General features: G+C 42.9%; 1 protein-coding gene across 1 annotated transcript in view; it reads right to left on the bottom strand.

The window, feature by feature from the left end:
- The window catches only part of FBXO36 (F-box protein 36), a 109782-nt gene that overhangs the window by 7842 nt on the left and 81696 nt on the right, over nucleotides 1-20244 (bottom strand). The window contains exon 3 of the mRNA XM_081243335.1: nucleotides 11908-12080. Coding sequence (XP_081099461.1) covers nucleotides 11908-12080 — 173 coding nt within the window. The remainder of the gene's footprint in view (nucleotides 1-11907; nucleotides 12081-20244) is intronic.

The raw sequence follows: 20244 nt of genomic DNA, 5'->3' as shown, positions 1-20244 counted from the left end.
AGGATCCAGACAGACCATAGCCATACAGGCCACAGACACTCTGAGCACCATGAAATCTGCTGGATCACAAGGAGCCAGTGACTCAGCTACTTACACTGAAAGCTGGGCCCCATTTAAAACTGGCAGCTTTATGGGTTATTTGGTAAATGAATCAGACAAGCAAACTCAAATGTGCTGTATGTTACCTTAAAACTAAAAATATCCACAAAGAGTTGTGCTGTTTTCTTAGGATAGGAAGTTACAATAAGGCAATGGATTCTAGATAACGCATTGAGATGGCAGGCCTCTCAATTTTTGAGGAGTTCATCTCCAACTCCCTGACATATACGTATCTTACCAAGGCATCTAAGGTATCTGCATGATGTCATCAATGCAGACCAGCATGTAGGAAGGTGACAGGATCAATATCTCTGTGATGTAAGTATGACTCACAGCTGGAGAACTGACATAGTCCTGAGGCAAAAAGATGAAAGTACCTGCTATTCCCATGAGGTGAAAGCAAATCTACTGTGGAGTTCTTTCTAGAAAATCCAGGGAGATATGAGGATGGTGTGTAACAGGATGGTGGCCAGGCAGTAGGCAAGACATAGTCAGATGATAGATATATTTTGAAGGTAGAGCTCATACCAGTTGATAATGAATTAGATGAGAAGTAAGAGGAAAAAGAAGAATTAAGGACGATTTTTGGCTTGAGCAGCTGCGTGAATGTTGCCAAGGATAGAAACATAAGACTGTGGGAGAATTAGAATTGGTAAATAAGTATGTGTGTGGGGAAATTCAGAGGTCTGGTTTGGATGTGTTAAATTTGAGATGTCTATACTGCTAGATCTAGGAGGAAGCATTGAGCATGCAATGAGATATAAAAGTTAGGAGTTCAAGAAGGCAACCGGGGCTGGAAACATATGTTTGAAAATTAGCTGCATGTAAATAATATTTAAAGTTATCATCTCAGTGTGACTGTAGATAGAGAAAATGGCCCAAGGAAGTGCTCTAGGACATTCCAGCATTAAGCAGTCAGGACGTAAAGTTTTCAGCCAGGGAAACTGAGAAGAGCAAAGCAAGCCTGGAGAACAATGAAATGTGTAAATGCTGCTGAAAAGTCAAATAAGATGGGAATTAAAAACTGACTGGTGGGACTTCCCTGGTGGTCAAGTGGTTAAAACTTCACCTTTCAATGCAGGGGGTGCAAGTTGGATGCCTGGTCAGGGAGCTAAGATCCCACATGCCTCGCAACCAAAAAACCCAAACATAAAAAACAGAAGCAATGTTATAACAAATTCAATAAAGACTTTAAAAGTGGGCCACATGAAAAAAAAACCTTTCAAAAAAAAAAACTGGTGTATTTTACAAGGTGATGGACAATAGCAACCTCGACAAGAGCAATTTCAGTGGCTTAGTGGGGATGGATGCCTGGCTAGAGTGAGTCCAAGAAAGAATAGGAGAGGAAGTAGAAATAGCAAGGACAGAGAATGCTTGAGGAAGTTTGCTTTAAGAGCAGAATGGGGAGTGAGGTCAAGGCAATGTTTTTTTAAATGTATGTTTATGTGCTGATGGAAATGATCCAGTAGAGGGGTAAAATTAATGATGCAGTGATGCATGGTGAAGAGGGATAACTGCTGAGCCAAGTCGTTGAATAGGTGAGGGGAGCGAAATCCACAAGTGGAGGTGTGGCCATGGATGATAACAGGGAGAATTTATCACCTGCAACAGGAAGTAAAGCAGAAAGAGGCACCAGCAGAACTGGTGAGTGGCCTAGGAGGCCATTCTCTTATGACTGCTTCAAGTTTCTCACTGAAATAAGAAGCCACAATATCAGTTAAGAGTGAGGAAGAAGGTGGGATACAGAGACTTGGGGAGAGAGGAGAGGGAGTAAAATAGACATCTCAGAGGGTGAAAGAGAGGAAGAAACTCAGTTCTTTACAGGAAAAGTATTTTATATGCATAGTGTAGTCTTTGGTTCTGAGTTGGTTTCTAAAGCCAGACACATGTTCAGAAAACACAGTCCCAAGAAACACAGAAAAGAGGAGAAATGAAAAATTAAGGTCTCTTTTTTCTAGTATGGAAGATGTTAAAGCAGGTAACTGTATTTGAGAAAAAATACTATTATGATACTATCCTCACATATATGAATCTTAACGTACACACTGCTTTGTTCGGGATTTCCAGTTTGTGGCAGAGATCGTGACGCTAACCAAGTATTCCCTCTCTTCTCCCACATCTCCCTGTGCCACGCAGTTACGTGGGGCCGTGTAATTCGTTCTGGCCAAAGGACTAGGAGTAGAAATGCTGTATCAAAACAGAGTGCATGAACCTCAGCTGTCTCTTCCCTGCCGCAGTGACTAAGGACACCACGTGCTTCAGATGGTTCAGTTACAAGACGGTGGAGTCTCTAATGGCCTGAGTTGCTGAAAGGCATTGTGGAACAGAGCCTCCTATCAGCCCACAATGAGTATGAATCATGAATGAAACAAACAGCTATTATTGTCTTAAGCCACTGGAGTTTTAGGGTGGTTTGTGATCCCAAGTCACAATTTCTAACTTGGTCTATCCTAATATAGTTATTATGGAAAGCTTTTGAATTTTTCTAGTATTTGATATGTAATTGCAACTTAAGGATGACTACAACCTTTGAATCCTCCACAAGATAATGATGGGGTCCTTCTTGTAGTGAAACTCATTCAGAATGAAATCACCTTTATGGAATTCCATCAGTGAATGATAAGCTGGTATAGACTGAAGCCATCTTCTGACTTTAACCCTTCTGTTAGTTTAAATTTCATGGTTGCAAACTTGGTTCATTAGAAATGACTCATAGGCTTCCCTGGTGGTGCAGTGGTTGAGAATCCACCTGCCAATGCAGGGGACATGGGTTCGAGCCCTGGGCCGGGAAGATCCCACATGCCGTGGAGCAACTAAAGCCGTGCGCCCCAACTACTGAGCCTGTGCTCTAGAGCCCTCGAGCCCCAACTACTGAAGCCTGCGCGCCTAGAGCCGTGCTCTGCAACAAGAGAAGCCACCGCAATGAGAAGCCCGTGCGCCACAACGAAGAGCAGCCCCTGCTAGCCACAGCTAGAGAAAACCCCGCATGCAGCAACGAAGACCCAACGCAGCCAAAAATACATAAATAAATTTATTAAAAAAAAAGAAATGACTCATAGACAAATATTTAAAAGATATATGAAAAAGGAATCTGAGCGACCACAATTATATAGATAAGGATAGTGAAGACTGTGACATGTCCTGAGGGGACAGGACCTTTGCTGCCTTACTGCTCGTGGGATGCTTCCATGTGGCCTGAGGAAGAAAATACTTTCATGGCTTTGAAAGTATCATCGTGGGACCTACCTGCTGTAGCTCCAGTCTAACTGAGGGAAAAAACACATTCCCATACTTAACTCCATCTTACGAAAGACAGAACCTTTTCCTTACTTTCTTCAGGGACCAGTTGATTTGAACGCTGGCCCTGCTACTTAATAATTAAGTCATCCTGGACATTCTACTTATTGCTCCGGGCCTGGTCTCCACATCTGATCTTGCATTTGGTCATCTGAGGAGGAGAATAAACTGATGTAAGCCATGGAGTAAGGCTGCCCGGGCACAGCACCTGGCTCCACTGTTCACTGTCTGTGTGCTTTTTTTTTTTTTTTTTTTAATATAATAGTGTTTTTATTTTTACTTGTTGACAGTTTGCTTTATTTATTTATTTATTTTTGGTTGTGTTGGGTCTTCGTTTCTGTGCGAGGGCTTTCTCTAGTTGTGGCGAGCGGAGACCACTCTTCATCGCGGTGCGCGGGCCTCTCACTATCGCGGCCTCTCTTGTTGCGGAGCACAGGCTCCAGACGCGCAGGCTCAGTAATTGTGGCTCACGGGCCCAGTTGCTCCGCAGCATGTGGGATCTTCCCAGACCAGGGATTGAACCCGTGTCCCCTGCATTGGCAGACAGACTCTCAACCACTGCGCCACCAGGGAAGCCCTGTCTGTGTTCTTTACCTGAGCCTCTGTTCCCTCCTTGATAATCAGGACAAGAGAGTCTCTACTCATCCATCTTACAGCACTGTTTGAGGACTGCACTGGATTACGTACATTCAGTGCTTAGCACGTAGTAGATATTCAATAAATGGAACTTATTATGATTATATGGAAATGATACTAAACTTTTAGTGCTGTGAGGATTAGGAATAACATATATAAAGCACATGGAGGGCTTCCCTGGTGGCGCAGTGGTTGAGAGTCTGCCTGCCGATGCAGGGGACACGGGTTCGTGCCCCGGTCCGGCAAGATCCCACATGCCGCGGAGCGGCTGGGCCCGTGAGCCATGGCCACTGAGCCTGCGCGCCCGGAGCCTGTGCTCTGCAACGGGAGAGGCCACAGCAGTGAGAGGCCCGCGTACTGCAAAAAAAATTAAAAAATAAAAATAAAGCACATGGAAAAGATGTAATCAATGGGCAGGAAGGGGAGACAGAATAGATGCTACCTCACCCACTTCTGAGGAGACACTGGAAAGAAAGGCCCCATAGGCGCTTAGCCACTGGGGGGCCAGTTCAGTTGCCACAGTTGGGAGTCTAGGGAGCACCCCCCCGCACCAGGATTGGGACAACCCCGCCACCATGCGACAGCTGTGTAAAAGTGACCTGACTGTGCCCCTAACTGATGTCCCCCACCGTGGACCATCACTTCAGCCCACCAGGCCACACCCAGCTGCCCACTATCCACCCTGCCCACAATTCCAGACAGCCAAGCATCCCATTCCCACCACCCCTGGCCTGGCCTTGGCACTGTCCTACTTTGCTCCCCCATGTTCTGACTTCTTTCTGGGGGAGGCGAAAAATGTGTAAGCGTTATCTCTATTTCATGACACCATTACACTCACTTTCGAGCAGAAAGCAGCCAGTAGTGGTTACTTTCATACTTCATGTTACTCTAAATGTATTCCAATAAGGGAAAAGAGTGAATTTCAAACAACTTAATAGTATAATCAAGCATAATCGTTTAAGATCCTTTCTGCATAAATATCAAAAGCAAAAACTATTAGATTCACATCATGAAGGTTACAGTTAAACAGCAATGCTGAATCTTCTGATAATGACAGCCCCCCAAACATTCTGATGTTAGGCAGGTCCTTCATTATCTTATCCCATCTTCAACAGTCCTTCAAGGTCCAGTCTCTCTACTCGGATTACAACATATTCTAAATATAAACAAGAAAGGAAAACTCTTAGAAAATGTCTTAATATTAAAAAATAAAACAGGACTTCCCTGGCGGTCCAGTGTTAAGACTCCGTACTCCCAATGCAGGGGGCATGGGTTCGATCCCTTGTTGGGGAACTAAGATCCGGCATGCCGTGCCACGCGGCCAAGAAAGCAATAAAATAAAATAAAATAATTATAAATAAATAAATAAGTAAGTAAAAATAAAACAGATCTGAACCTCCTCTTAAAACTCTGAACTCTGTAACACTAGTATAGGTGACTATCCCTTTCCCAGCACAATACATTTCAGGATATCAGTGTATCTTATATAACAGAGATTATGGAAGAAAATGATGAGGTTTTGGAGGAAAGGAAGGAATTCTTAGAAGAGAGCTGAAATTTCCACCAGTGTAACTTCATTTTATGACTCATTATATTTTACAATGAAAATATTCAGTTTTGTTTTGTATTATAAGTTGGTTTACAAAATACCCCCATCTAGGACTCCCAAACCCTGGGGCTCTTTTGCTTGATAGATGCCAGGTTGCGAAACACAAAGCACCCATCCTGACTATGGTTCCAGCTGCTTTGATCCAAAACATAGCCGATCGTGGATTTAGCTCCCCCTGGTGGTGGTGCATGAACTTAACACACATAAACTACATTCAAGTTGAAAGGGATCCTAGGGTTTATCTAGTTAAAAACTTTCCTTTTACAAATGTGGAAATTAAGGCTTAGAGGGGATAAGGGTGTGATTGCCCAAGGCTCATGGTGGGGAGTAACTGAGCGAAGAACAGAACCCAGGTCTCTGGTCTCAAGCTGATTTAAACATCCACACTGCCTGTACACAAGTGGAGATGGAAAAACAACACCCCCGCCCCCATCCCAAGCTTCCAGCCTTTCAGAATCTCGTGAGATATTTTGTCTGTACAATTTTAATATCAAGTGGTCAAATTCTTGGCCTGGACGCTTAGAATCAGGTTGCAAGACAATGCAGATGCTGGGTCCACCAAGACCTACCCAATCCGACTCGGGGCCTGGCTTGTTTTCACCTGCTCCCTGGGTGCCACACCTATGTGGCCAGACTTGGGGATCAGTCATAGAGAATTTGGGAACATAAGGAAAAATCTGTTCCTCTGTAGCCAACATGTGACAGAGGACAGATTTTCCTCCTCAGTGGGCCTGTTCCTGAGTCACTACCAAGATGAGTATGTTTATTTGCTAGTCATGATCGTCCCTCCCCGTTCTGGACCTCAGCATTCCCCAGGAAGGTTCTACGTGGCAGCCTTACCTTAGTGAGCTCACTGCAAGTCCAGGGCTGGCCCTCGGTGTGATTTTCTGGTATAATGTGACATGGGATCCACCTTTCAGGGGTGTGCTTATATTAGCCAAGCTCCCAGAGGTTGCCTCTTTACCCTGAGAAATATAACCATCCACCCACGAGACTTTCAGATGCTCATCCCTGGAGGCTCCATGGCTTGGTCAACATGGAATCAGAGCAACGGCAGGCAGCCAGATGGCCCTGATTGCTGGTGGCGTTAAGTTTGATAAGTGGAAACTTCCATCCTTGGGTGTGGGCTAGCACCACGGGCTCTCCCAGGCTCAGGCCCCCGTCCACCCACAGTCCCTACACCCTCTGTGTCTCTCATGTGTCTTTATGCTTCCAGGTCAGACCCACTTCTGCGGAGTCCAGTCTAGCCATAGTCTGGGGCATTATTTACAAATAGCAGAGGGGAAACAACCTAAATGTCTATCAGTAAGGATCTAATTTAAAAAATTATGATTTGTCCATATAATAACAAATTAGGGCACTTTTCTAAACTGAAGATTTACATGTACTGACATAAAAGAGTGTCTAAAATATGTTGTGGGGCTTCCCTGGTGGCGCAGTGGTTGAGAGTCTGCCTGCCGATGCAGGGGACACGGGTTCGTGCCCCGGTCCGGGAAGATCCCACATGCCACGGAGCAGCTGGGCCCGTGAGCCATGGCTGCTGAGCCTGCATGTCCGGAGCCTGTGCTCCGCAACGGGAGAGGCCGCAACAGTGAGAGGTCTGCGTACCGCAAAAAAAAAAAAAAAAAAAAAATGTTGTGAAGTAGGAAAAAACCCAACAGAGAACAATATATAATATGCTACCATATGCTTTTTAAAAGGGTATGTGTACATGTATAAATGCTCACACATCACACACACTCATATGTGTATAGACTCTCTCTGGAAGGACATAAGAGACACTGGTAATATAATTGCTGCTGGAGATGAGAATTAGAGGAATGAGGATCAAGAATGAGAGGGAGGGACTTCCCTGATGGTCCAGTGGCTAAGACACTGTGCTCCCAATGCAGGGGGCCTGGATTTGATCCCTGGTCAGGGAACTAGATCCCACATGCATGCTGCAACTAAGAGTTCGCAAGCCTCAACAACTAAAGATCCCCCATGCTGCAACTAATGTACAATGGAATATCACTCAGCCATGAAATCAATGTCATAAGGCTAGTAGCAGCATAATGAGTGGATTTAGCTACGATGATTCTAAGTGAAATAAGTCACACAGAAAAAGAAACTTATCGTAAGATATCACTTATAGAGGGAATGTAAATATGGCTACACATTAGGTGCAGCCAAAATAAATAAATAAATAAATAATAATAAAAAGAATGGGAGGGAGAATTACTTTTTACTACACATTAAAAGACATAATTTTTTTCAATTTTCAACCTGGTTATTGTAATGCAAATCGATTTTCTTTTTCAAAAATATAAACAAAATGGATATAGCACAAAGCCCAAATGAGAAGCATTCAGGAGTTAAGAGTGATGGGTCACAAGGGAAGCCACTCCTCCGAAAGGGAACAGCATAAGCAAAGGCCAAGGGGCCCAGAGAGCCCAGCACACGGGACAGCTGCACGCAGTCTACCTGGCTGGGGGCAGGAGCTGGGGCCAGGGCACCACAGCCTGAAGTGCCAGCTAAGACTCTGGATCTAATTCTGAAAATGATGGGACATCACTAAGTGTCATTGAGCAGGGCAGTGATAAGACCAGAGTGCATTTTAGAAAGGCCACACTCACCCCGCATGGAAGAGCTACCAATGAAGCAGTGAAAGGGCAGCCATGAAGGGACCCGCCAGAGAATCCTGGAAGCAGAGATGGGTCAGGACATGGAAGGTCTCTTGCCCTTTGGATGTGACAACCAAGAGGTTACTGTGAATGAGCCCAGAGATATTTAGGAGGCATGGAGAGAGGGGAAATGAGAGATGAAGGGTAGACAGACAAAAGGCCAGTGGCTCCCAGAGTTTTGGATGTTGTTAAGACTAGCAAAATTTTTAGAAATCAAACAAAACAACAATTAAGAACCAAAATAAGATTGCTGACTTTTTAATTTGCCAAGTAAGGATAATTTGTTAAAATTATCACATTTTAATACCACTATTTTATGACAGAAGGGACATTTTAAATCTCCCCCAAATAGGAAGGCCTAACCTCTGTTAAAGAATGGTCATTTAAATGGAATGAATTTAGCTTGATGACAAACTCTTCACATCATCCTTACTGTTCCCATTTTATCACAGATTATAAAATCTCAGTAGGATGAATGGTGCTGGTTTGCTGAGTGTGAACTGCTTATTTTCACAAACAGGGAAGGAAAGAGATTGAATAAGAATAGAGTTGAGAGTTTTTGTTCTTTGAAGGATGAGATTGATTTAAGAAAAGTCAATGTACCAAGAGGAAAAACCAATTGAAAGAGACCTTTAGAAATAGGCACTAAATGTAACGTAGTTTCCCAGATTGGATCCTGAAACACCAAAAGGATATTAGTGGAAAAACTGATGAAATACAAATCAAGTCTGTGGTTTAGTTAATATTATAGTAGCAACATTAACTGTTGATTTTTGATAAAATGTCCCAGGTTATGTAAGATGTTAGCATTAGGGGAAGCTGAGTGAAGGGTATATGCAAACTCTCTGTATTATCTTTACAACACTTTTATAAATCTAAAGTTATTTATAAATAAAAATTAAAAAAATATATAACAACAACCACACAGAAGAGAAAGGAGGTAAGTGACAACCTGAAATCCTTTGGGTTGGAACTTGGAGCTGGGTGGCAGCTGGCACTGATCTTGAACAGGAAGGAAACCTCCCTCCCTGGGACCACAAGAAAAAGTGGGACAGGGATACAATTAATTTGCTAATAAATGTGCCCCCAAAAGTTTGAAATAGAAGACTCTTCCTTAATAAAATAATTTAATAACTGCGGGGGCAAAACAGTAAATGAAAGTGGTTTATAAATGAAGGGAAAAATATGTAAATGGAACATATAGTATTCAGACTAACAACAGAAATGAATGGTTAATATTACACAGAAAGAAAAAAGCAGCAGCCTTGGATCATTCCATCTTTGAATAATTCTGCTCTGCGAGGATTCTGAGGGCTGAAATCAGCAACCTAGAAAAGCCTTACTTTAGAGTGCCGGGTAAATTATGGAGGCTATTTTCAAGATTGCGCTAAAATAATGGCAGGACATTGTGAGGGAAAGAAATAGAAAGTGGAAATGAGCAAAACCCGGAGGGAAGCCAGTTGCTCCAAGTAAGGAATCTCCAAGTAAGGAATCAATTTCACAAGACACTGCAGTCGCCGCCATTTCCTATCGAATCCTTCCATTTATTCTCAGGACAAGCCCAGGCCCTGGCAGAAGCTTTTAATACATTCCCACTACTATATTTTATTCACTTAAAACTCTCCTTCAGTGATGATTGTTTTGTAACATATAGAAATAGCAAATCATCATACTATGCACCTGGAACTAACAGAGTGTCGTTGATCAATTACACATTAAAAAACAAAAAACCAAACAGCAAACAAACAAAAATCCTCCTTCATTTAAAGCATGAATAATCAGCTTCTTAGCAGCAGCAAGTACAAAATCTTAACTTTAATACTTTTTTTTAAAGGGCAAAAAAAATTACAGTACAATGATATTCATAATGCTTGTTTCTGGCCCTCCATTTTAGGGGGGAAAATCAAGTATACATGTTTTTATACTCAAAAGGGGTATATTAAGTAATACAGATTGTAAACTTAAAATTAATATATAAATATCAAGGAATTTTATTGCATTACTGTGAAAAAAATGTTGACTTTTTAGATAATAAGATTATGATGTGAATCATCTTGGGAGATGCTGCAGGTTCTTGTATAAATGGACGATGCCCTGGTGAGACAGACTGGGACCTGGGACCCCTTGTTGGGAGCTGGGACCCTTTGCTACAGTGCTGCAATGCTTGCACCTGGACACACCTCTCCTTGAGCAACCCAATACAAAGAAACTGTATGGGACTAAAAATAACTGCATGCATGTGCAGCTGGGACAAATTGTGGACAAAAAAGGAGACCAAAAAAAAAACCCAACTGCCACTTTTGAAGGGCCTGGAGCAAAACCAGGGTACTGCGCATGCCCCCTGCACACAACACTACCTAAGGGGTGGGCAAAACACCCAAGCCACCCCTCCAGCCCGACCCCTGGACACACCCCTACCCTCACGCCATGTAAGGAACAAGCTTGCCCCCAACTCAGGGAGTGAGCAAACAAGGGAAACTGTTGTTTGTTCTCGCTACCCGCTGCTGCAGCAGGGGCCCCAGTAAAGCCTTGACTGAATTTCTTGTCTGGCCTCTAGTCAATTTCTACTGACTGGGGAAGGCCAAGACCTTCTACCTTGTACCTCTGTGCCTTCTACCAAGTCTTTGTACCTTGTCCACACTTGCCTTGTTGAATTGCTCACACTACCTGGTTGGTAACACCAGTACATTACAGCTAAATACTGAGTTAGGGTTCTTCAGTTGCAAGCAACAAACTCCAACTCTGATTAACTTAAGCCAAAAAGGATTAAACAGAAGGATAGTATGTGTGTGTTTAGGACACGGCAGGGCTCTAGAATTGAAGGAATAGCTGAAGAGGCAGGAACCAAGGCACCTTCCAGGATCTAGGGAGAGGAACTAATAATAGTTGCATCAAGGACCTAACATTGGTTGAAATCAGCACTAACTGTGTTTTCCATTCCTATGTCCTTCTGCTGAGGATTCAAAGTGAGAGAGTCTATTTGGTGAGTTTGGGGCATGGGGAAAAACAGGGCACTACAACGACCAGTGCCTCAGAATCACCCAAAGTGGGAGATAGGTAATTCAGAAAAGGGCTTTTACTGGAAGAAATGGAAATGGCTGGGGAGTAATCACCTCCTTCCTTCTTCTTTTATGCCATCATGCCTCTGCCTGAGTTTCTGCCTGGACTTGGAATGCCCCTTTGACCTGGAATGCCCCTAGCTAGCCAGACCACCTGATGAAGTCCTATTTTCCCCTCAAAACACAGAATAAATAACCCACTTCTGTGAAGCCAGGCAGAGGAAATCACCTTGTACTGTCTTAGTACCTTGTTCACACTTCCCTTGTTCCATTGCTCACACTACATTGTGATGATTTGTACCTGTATGGCTCTCTCCTATTAGACTATAATTTCCCTGAGGGGAAGAATAATGTCTTTTCAACTCTGTTGCCTCTGTGCCTAGGACAGTACCTGTCATAAAATAAGTATTCAACAAAAGCTTGCTGAAATAAATTCAAATAATAAACCACTTCTATATTAAAAAAAAAACTTGAAACAAAATTAAACAACTTTGAGGAAGCATAAGGAAAATCCTATACAGACCCAAAATAATTTGACTGTTACCTTTGCAAACCTGCGTGATGTTTGAGAAAGCCTGGCAATGTCTTCAAGATCCAGATAAGAAAGGATACTCAGGAGCAAATCGTCTGAGAGCCGTTCAAGGAAGCCAAATTTACCTTGGCATAAATTGAAGACATAGTCTAATATTCTTGCACCAAATATTAAGGCAATTTGAACTGTAATTCAAAGAAGCCAACAAAACAGCACAGTTATCATGTGTAGTCACATAAAAACTATGGTCATTATCAGTAAGACAAGCTTTGGGGCACATTCCCCCTGAGAGTGATGTTAGATTTTGCTGAGTCATTCCTGCTTTTACCAAGTTGCCTTTGGGACCAATGGCATGTATTTACAAGGCATGTATTTCCAACAGCTGTCCTTGCCCTGAGATCACAATCTATTAGGTATACTCACTGTTTAACACAGTAATGGACTGAGTCAAATTCCAGTCCAGACAACTGACTTAACTAGTCTCAGTGTCATCCTCATCTTCATCTCCCAATCTCCATGACTGGGCAAAGATGCTGGTCCATGTCGTTTTCTTTCTACCCCTCCCACCTTCCCCAAATTGGTGTGAAACATTAATATCTCTTGATTTTAATTGACTTTTGTTCTCTTATTGTTATACATTGTTTCTCTATGAAACTTCCTTCCTTCTTCTTTACCTTCTTTCATTCCCATCTTTACATAATAAAAAAAAAATAGAAAGAGGCAAAGAAAAAAATGGAGGCATATTTTGTGAAAATTGTGTCAACTTTTGCCTATTGTTTTTCCTATCTTTTCAGTTATTTCCAAAATAGGAAATCGTTCACAAAGAATCAACCAACACTATGATCTACCCAAACATGTTTAATGTAGGAGAAAACAGGGTTGGGTTTTTGTTTGTTTTTTTTACCTCAGCTCTCTGAATAACTAAGAAATGGCTAATAAGTAATAAAACATGTTTGGAAGGATACATATTCAAATTATAACAGTGATTAAATCCAGGTGGTGGTTTTTACTTTCTTCCTTTTGCTTATCTGTATTTTGTAATCTTTCCGTAATATATTACCATGTAATTTTTTAAAATCTAGGATAAATGAATGAAGGGAAGGAAGGAAAGAAAGAAGGGAGGAAGGCTCCCTCTTTTTATGAGAAAAGAAAATGGGGTTATAATGGAGTATGCATGTGGATTCCAGTGGTCCCAAAGCTGGGGACTTTCTTAGTCTCTTGAAGCTCATTTTTCCACTTCTGCCTCTGAAAGCACCACTATATCTAGTTTTTCCGGAGAACTTCTCTTAGAACAGAGAGAGTGCACTCTCTACAGCGAACTAACTGTCCAAGATTTGGGCACCACCTTCCTTCCCAACCTGGAACACTCCTTCTGGGGCAAGTGGGATGGAGTTGTCAAGAATACCCAGCTCCCTGCAGAAGTAGGCAGACTGGTGATCCTAAAGGTAGATGGATCTCCAATCTCAAAATGGATGTAAGGTGTGGGCTACGTTTATGTAAAAGCTCTAATTGTGCTAACTTGGAAGAGCCAGCCATATAAGATTTCTCTCCAAAACTGGTTAGTCCAGCTTTCTAGAGGCATTAAGGGTTTCATTTGCTTCTAAATTCCAAGTGCTTCCAATTCAAAGCACTTCTAAAGTCCAAAGGTTTTCTTGGGGCGGGGGTGGGGGGGAATAGCCCTTCAAAAACTCGACCTAAAAGGGTAGATATTATGAAGAACCCTTGACTCACCAGCAGGATAAGAAGAAAAAGCAGCGCTTGTTTATTGGAAAAACAAAACAAAACAAAACCCTTAGTACAATAAAATTTCCTTAAAATAACTGTAGATGTTTCAACATTTTAAAATTCCAGGAAAGCATACTCAAAGCATGTTCAGATGTACTTTAGAAAGTCCCTGGCGGTCCAGTTAGGACTCTGTGCTTTCACTGCTGAGGGCCCAGGTTCAATCCCTGGCTGGGGAACTAAGATCCCACAAGCCGCGCAGACAAAAAAAAAAAAAAAAAAAAAAAAATTCTCTACCAATAAAGTCTTTTAAATGTTAATTTTTTTTGCTTGTTTGTGTTTTTTATGTAACCAACATCTACATCCCTGACCAGGGATGGAACCCGGGGCCCCAGCAGTGAGAGCCCCAAGTCCTAACCGCTGGACCACCAGGGAATTCCCACATCTGTTTCTTTTAAAATAAGGAAAACAGGGACTTCCCTGGGGGCGCAGTGGTTAAGAATACGCCTGCCAATGCAGGAGACACAGGTTCGATCCCTGGTCTGGGAGGATAGTTCATGCTGCAGAGCAGCTGAGCCCCTGTGCCACAACTACTGAGCCTGTGCCTACAGCCTGTGCTCTGCAGCAGGAGAGGCCGCCACAATGAGAGGCACCTGCACCTCGGGGAAGAGGGGCCCCCGCTCGCCACAACTAGGAAGGGCCCACACGCAACAACGAAGACTCAAAGCAGTCAAAAATAAAATAAATAAATAAATAAAATAAGGAAAACAGTATTAAAACAAACTCCATTTTGAAAAGTAAAATCAGGGGGGACCCTGGGAAGATGGCGGAAGACTAAGACGCGGAGATCACCTTCCTCCCCACAGATACATCAGAAATTCATCTACACGTGGAACAACTCCTACAGAACACCTACTGAACGCTGACAGAAGACCTCAGACCCCCCAAAAGGCAAGAAACTCCCCACATACCTGGATAGGGCAAAAGAAAAAAGAATAAACAGAGACAAAAGGATAGGGACGGGACCTGCACCAGTGGGAGGGAGCCGTGAAGGAGGAAAGGTTTCCACACACTACGAGCCCCTTCGCGGGCGGAGACTGCAGGTGGCGGAGGGGGAAAGCTTCGGAGTAGCGGAGGAGAGCACAGCAACAGGGGTGTGGAGGGCAAAGCGGAGAGATTCTGGCACAGAGGATCGGTGCCCTCAGGCACACACCAGCCCGAGAGGCTTGTCTGCTCGGCCACCGGGGCGGGCGGGGCTGGGAGCTGAGGCTCGGGTATCGGCTTTCAGTCGGAGCGCAGGGAGAGGACTGGGGCTGGCGGCAGGAAGAGAGCCTGAAGGGGTTAGTGCACCACGGCTAGCCCGGAGGGAGTCCGGGGAAAGGGTCTGGAGCTGCCGAAGAGGCAAGAGGCTTTTTCTTCCCTTTTGTTTCCTGGTGCGCGAGGAGAGGGCATTAAGAGGGCTGCTTGGGGAAGCGCCGGAGACGGGTGCGAGCCGCGGCTAAAGGCGCGGACCCCGGAGACGGGCGTGGGACGCTGGGGCTGCTGCTGCTGCCGCCGCCGCGGGGCCTGTGTGCGAGCGCGGGTCACTGTCCGCCCCGCCTTCCGGGGGGCCTGTGCACCCCGCCACTGCCGGAGTCCCGGAACCCGGGGACGGCTTTCCCGGGAAAGCGCACGGAGCGCCTCGGTCTGGTGCAACGTCACGCCGGCCTCTGCCGCCGCAGGCCCGCCCCACTCTGCGCGCCCCTCCCTCCCCTCTGCTTGAGTGAGCCAAAGCCCCCGCATCAGCGGCTCCTTTAAACCCGTCCTGTCTGAGCGAAGAACGGACGCCCTCCGGCGACCTACGCGCAGAGGCGGGGCCGGTCCAAGGCTGAGACCCGGGAGCTGTGAGAGAGAGAAGAGACAGGGAAATCTCTCTGTGCAGCCTCGGAGGCAGCGGATTAAAGCTCCACGGTCCATTTGATGTGCCCTGCGTCTGTGGAGTGCATGAATAGACAGCGAATCATCCCAAATTGAGGAAGTGGACTTTGAGGACAAGATTTAAGACTTTCCCCCCTTTTCCTCTTTTTACAACGAATTATCCCAAATTAAGGAGGTGGACTTAGCAAGATTTTAGACTTCTCGCCCTTTTCCTCTTTTTACAACGAAGTAACCCAAATTAAGGAGGTGGACTTGGAGAGCAAGATTTTTGATTTTTCCCCCTGCTCTCTTTTTGTGAATGTGTATGTGTATTCTTCTGAGTAAGATTCTCTCTGTATAGCTTTGCTTCCACCATATGTCCCAGGGTTCTATGGGTCCGTTTTTTTTCAATAATTACTTTTAAATTTTAATAACGCTACTATATTTCATACTTTATTCTATTTTACTTTACCTGCTCTTTCTTTTTTTCCTACCTTCCCTTCCTCCCTCCCTCCCTCCTTTCCTTCTTTCTCTCTTTCTTTCCTTCCTCCCTCCCTCCCTTCTTCCTTTCACTCTTTCTTTTTCTTTCCTTCCTCCCTCCCTCCCTCCCTCCTGTCTTTCTTTCTTTCTTTTTCCTCCCTCCCTCCCTCCCTTCTTCCATTCACTCTTCCTTTTTCTTTCATTCCTCCCTCTCTCCCTCCTTTCTTTCTTCCTTTCTTTCCATCCTTCCTCCCTCCCTCCCTCCTTTCTTCCTTTCTTCCTTCCTTCCTTTCTTTCCTTCTTCCTTTCTTTCTCTCTCTCTTTCTTTCTGCTACTAATTCTTTCTTTCTACTTTTTCTCCCTTTTATTCTGAGCCGGGTAGATGAAAGGCTCTTGGTGCTGCAGCCAGGAGTCAGGGCGGTGTCTCTGAAGTGGGAGAGCCAACTTCAGGACACAGGTCCACAAGAGACCTCCCAGCTCCACATAATATCAAGCAGCGAAAATCTCCCAGAGATCTCCATCTCAACACCAGCACCCAGCTTCAGTCAACGACCAGCAAACTACAGTGCTGGTCACCCTATGCCAAGCAACTAGCAAGGCAGGAACACAACCCCACCCATTAACAGAGAGGCTGCCTAAAAACATAATAAGGCCACAGGCACCCCAAAACACACCACCAGACGTGGACCTGTCCACCAGAAAGACAAGATCGAGCCTCATCCACCAGAACACAGGCACCAGTCCCCTCCAACAGGAAGCCTACACAACCCACTCAAACAACCTTAGCCACTGGGGACGACACCAAAAACAACAGGAACTACGAATCTGCAGCCTGCAAAAAGGAGACCCCAAACACAGTAACATAAGCAAAATGAGAAGACAGAAAAGCACACAGCAGGTGAAGAAGCAAGATAAAAACCCACCAGACCTAACAAATGAAGAGGTAATAGGCAGTCTACCTGAAAAAGAATTCAGAATAATGCTAGTAAAGATGATCCAAGATTCTATTTCCAAGATCCAAAATCTTGGAAATAGAATAGACAAAATGCAAGAAACAGTTAACAAGGACCTAGAAGAACTAAAGATGAATCAAGCATCGATTAAAAACACAATAAATGAAATGAAAAATACTCTAGATGGGATCAATAGCAGAATAACTGAGGCAGAAGAACGGATAAGTGAGGTGGAAGATAAAATAGTGGAAATAACTGATGCAGGGCAAAATAAAGAAAAAAGAATGAAAAGAACAGAGGACAGTCTCAGAGACCTCTGGGACAACATTAAACGCATCAACATTCGAATTATAGGGGTTCCAGAAGAAGAAGAGAAAAAGAAAGGGACTGAGAAAATATTTGAAGAGATTATAGTTGAAAACTTCCCTAATATGGGAAAGGAAATAGTTAATCAAGTCCAGGAGGCACAGAGAGTCCCAGACAGAATAAATCCAAGGAGAAATATGCCAAGACACATATTAATCAAACTGTCAAAAATTAAACACAAAGAAATCATATTAAAAGCAGCAAGGGAAAAAAAACAAATAACACACAAGGGAATCCCCATCAGGTTAACAGCTGATCTCTCAGCAGAAACTCTGCAAGCCAGAAGGGAGTGGCAGGACATAATTAAAGTGATGAAGGAGAGAAACCTGCAACCAAGATTACTCTACCCAGCAAGGATCTCATTCAGATTTGATGGAGAAATTAAAACCTTTACAGACAAGCAAAAGCTGAGAGAGTTCAGCAACACCAAACCAGCTTTACAACAAATGCTAAAGGAACTTCTCTAGGCAAGAAACACAACAGAAGGAATATACCTACAATAACGAACCCAAAGCAATTAAGGAAATGGGAATAGGAACATACATATCAATAATTACCTTAAATGTATATGGACTAAATGCTCCCACCAAAAGACACAGATTGGCTGAATGGATACAAAAACAAGACCCATATATATGGGGTCTACAAGAGACCCACTTCAGACCTAGAGACACATACAGATTGAAAGTAAGGGGATGGAAAAAGATATTCCATGCAAATGGAAATCAAAAGAAAGCTGGAGTAGCAATTCTTATATCAGACAAAATAGACTTTAAAATAAAGACTATTACAAGAGACAAAGAAGGACACTACATAATGATAAAGGGATCGATCCAAGAAGAAGATATAACAATTGTAAATATTTATGCACCCAACATAGGAGCACCTCAATACATAAGGCAAATACTAATAGCCATAAAAGGGGAAATCGACAGTAACACAATCATAGTAGGGGACTTTAACACCCCACTTTCACCAATGGACAGCTCATCCAAAATGAAAATAAATAAGGAAACACAAGCTTTAAATGATACATTAAACAAGATGGACTTAGTTGATATTTATAGGACATTCCATCCAAAAATAACAGAATACACATTTTTCTCAAGTGCTCATGGAACATTCTTCAGGACAGATCATATCTTGGGTCACAAATCAAGCCTTGGTAAATTTAAGAAAATTGAAATTGTATCATCTATCTTTTCCGACCACAATGCTATGAGACTAGACATCAATTACAGGAAAAGATCTGTAAAAAATACAAACACATGGAGGCTAAACAATACACTACTCAATAACGAAGTGATCACTGAAGAAATCAAAGAGGAAATTAAAAAATACCTAGAAACAAATGACAATGGAGACACAACGACCCAAAACCTATGGGATGCAGCAAAAGCAGTTCTAAGGGGGAAGTTTATAGCAATACAATCCCACCTTAAGAAACAGGAAACATCTCGAGCAAACAACCTGACCCTGCACCTAAAGCAATTAGAGAAAGAAGAACAAAAAACCCCCAAAGCTAGCAGAAGGAAAGAAATCATAAAGATCAGAGCAGAAATAAATGAAAAAGAAATGAAGGAAACGATAGCAAAGATCAATAAAACTAAAAGCTGGTTCTTTGAGAAGATAAACAAAATAGACAAACCATTAGCCAGACTCATCAAGAAAAAAAGGGAGAAGACTCAAATCAATAGAATTAGAAATGAAAAAGGAGAAGTAACAACTGACACTGCAGAAATACAAAAGATCATGAGAGATTACTACAAGTAACTCTATGCCAATAAAATGGACAACCTGGAAGAAATGGACAAATTCTTAGAAATGCACAACCTGCCAAGACTGAATCAGGAAGAAATAGAAAATATGAATAGACCAATCACAAGCACTGAAATTGAAACTGTGATTAAAAATCTTCCAACAAACAAAAGCCCAGGACCAGATGGCTTCACAGGCGAATTCTATTAAACATTTAGAGAAGAGCTAACACCCATCCTTCTCAAACTCTTCCAAACAATTTCAGAGGAAGGAACACTCCCAAACTCATTCTATGAGGCCACCATCACCTTGATACCAAAACCAGGCAAGGATGTCACAAAGAAAGAAAACTACAGGCCAATATCACTGATGAACATAGATGCAAAAATCCTCAACAAAATACTAGCAAACAGAATCCAACAGCACATTAAAAGGATCATACACCATGATCAAGTGGGGTTTATTCCAGGAATGCAAGGATTCTTCAATATACGCAAATCAATCAATGTGATACACCATATTAACAAGTTGAAGGAGAAAAACCATATGATCATCTCAATAGATGCAGAGAAAGCTTTCGACAAAATTCAACACCCATTTATGATAAAAACCCTGCAGAAAGTAGGCATAGAGGGAACTTTCCTCAACATAATAAAGGCCATATATGACAAACCCACAGCCAACATTGCCCTCAATGGTGAAAAACTGAAACCATTTCCACTAAGATCAGGAACAAGACAAGGCTGCCCACTCTCACCACTCTTATTCAACCTAGTTTTGGAAGTTTTACCCACAGCAATCAGAGAAGAAAAGGAAATAAAAGGAATCCAAATTGGAAAAGAAGAAGTAAAGCTGTCACTGTTTGCAGATGACATGATACTATACATAGAGAATCCTAAAGATGCTACCAGAAAACTACTAGAGCTAATCAATGAATTTGGTAAAGTAGCAGGATACAAAATTAATGCACAGAAATCTCTGGCATTCCTGTACACCAATGATGAAAAATCTGAAAATGAAATCAAGAAAACACTCCCATTTACTATTGCAACAAAAAGAATAAAATATCTAGGAATAAACCTACCTAAGGAGACAAAAGACCTGTATGCAGAAAATTATAAGACACTGATGAAAGAAATTAAAGATGATACAAATAGATGGAGAGATATACCAT

This window comes from Mesoplodon bidens (genome assembly GCF_964165515.1).
Source record: "Mesoplodon bidens genome assembly, chromosome: 8".
Classification (NCBI taxonomy): domain Eukaryota; kingdom Metazoa; phylum Chordata; class Mammalia; order Artiodactyla; family Ziphiidae; genus Mesoplodon; species Mesoplodon bidens.
Note: the sequence above shows the minus strand (reverse complement) of the source record. Positions and strands in the feature narration are given on the sequence as shown.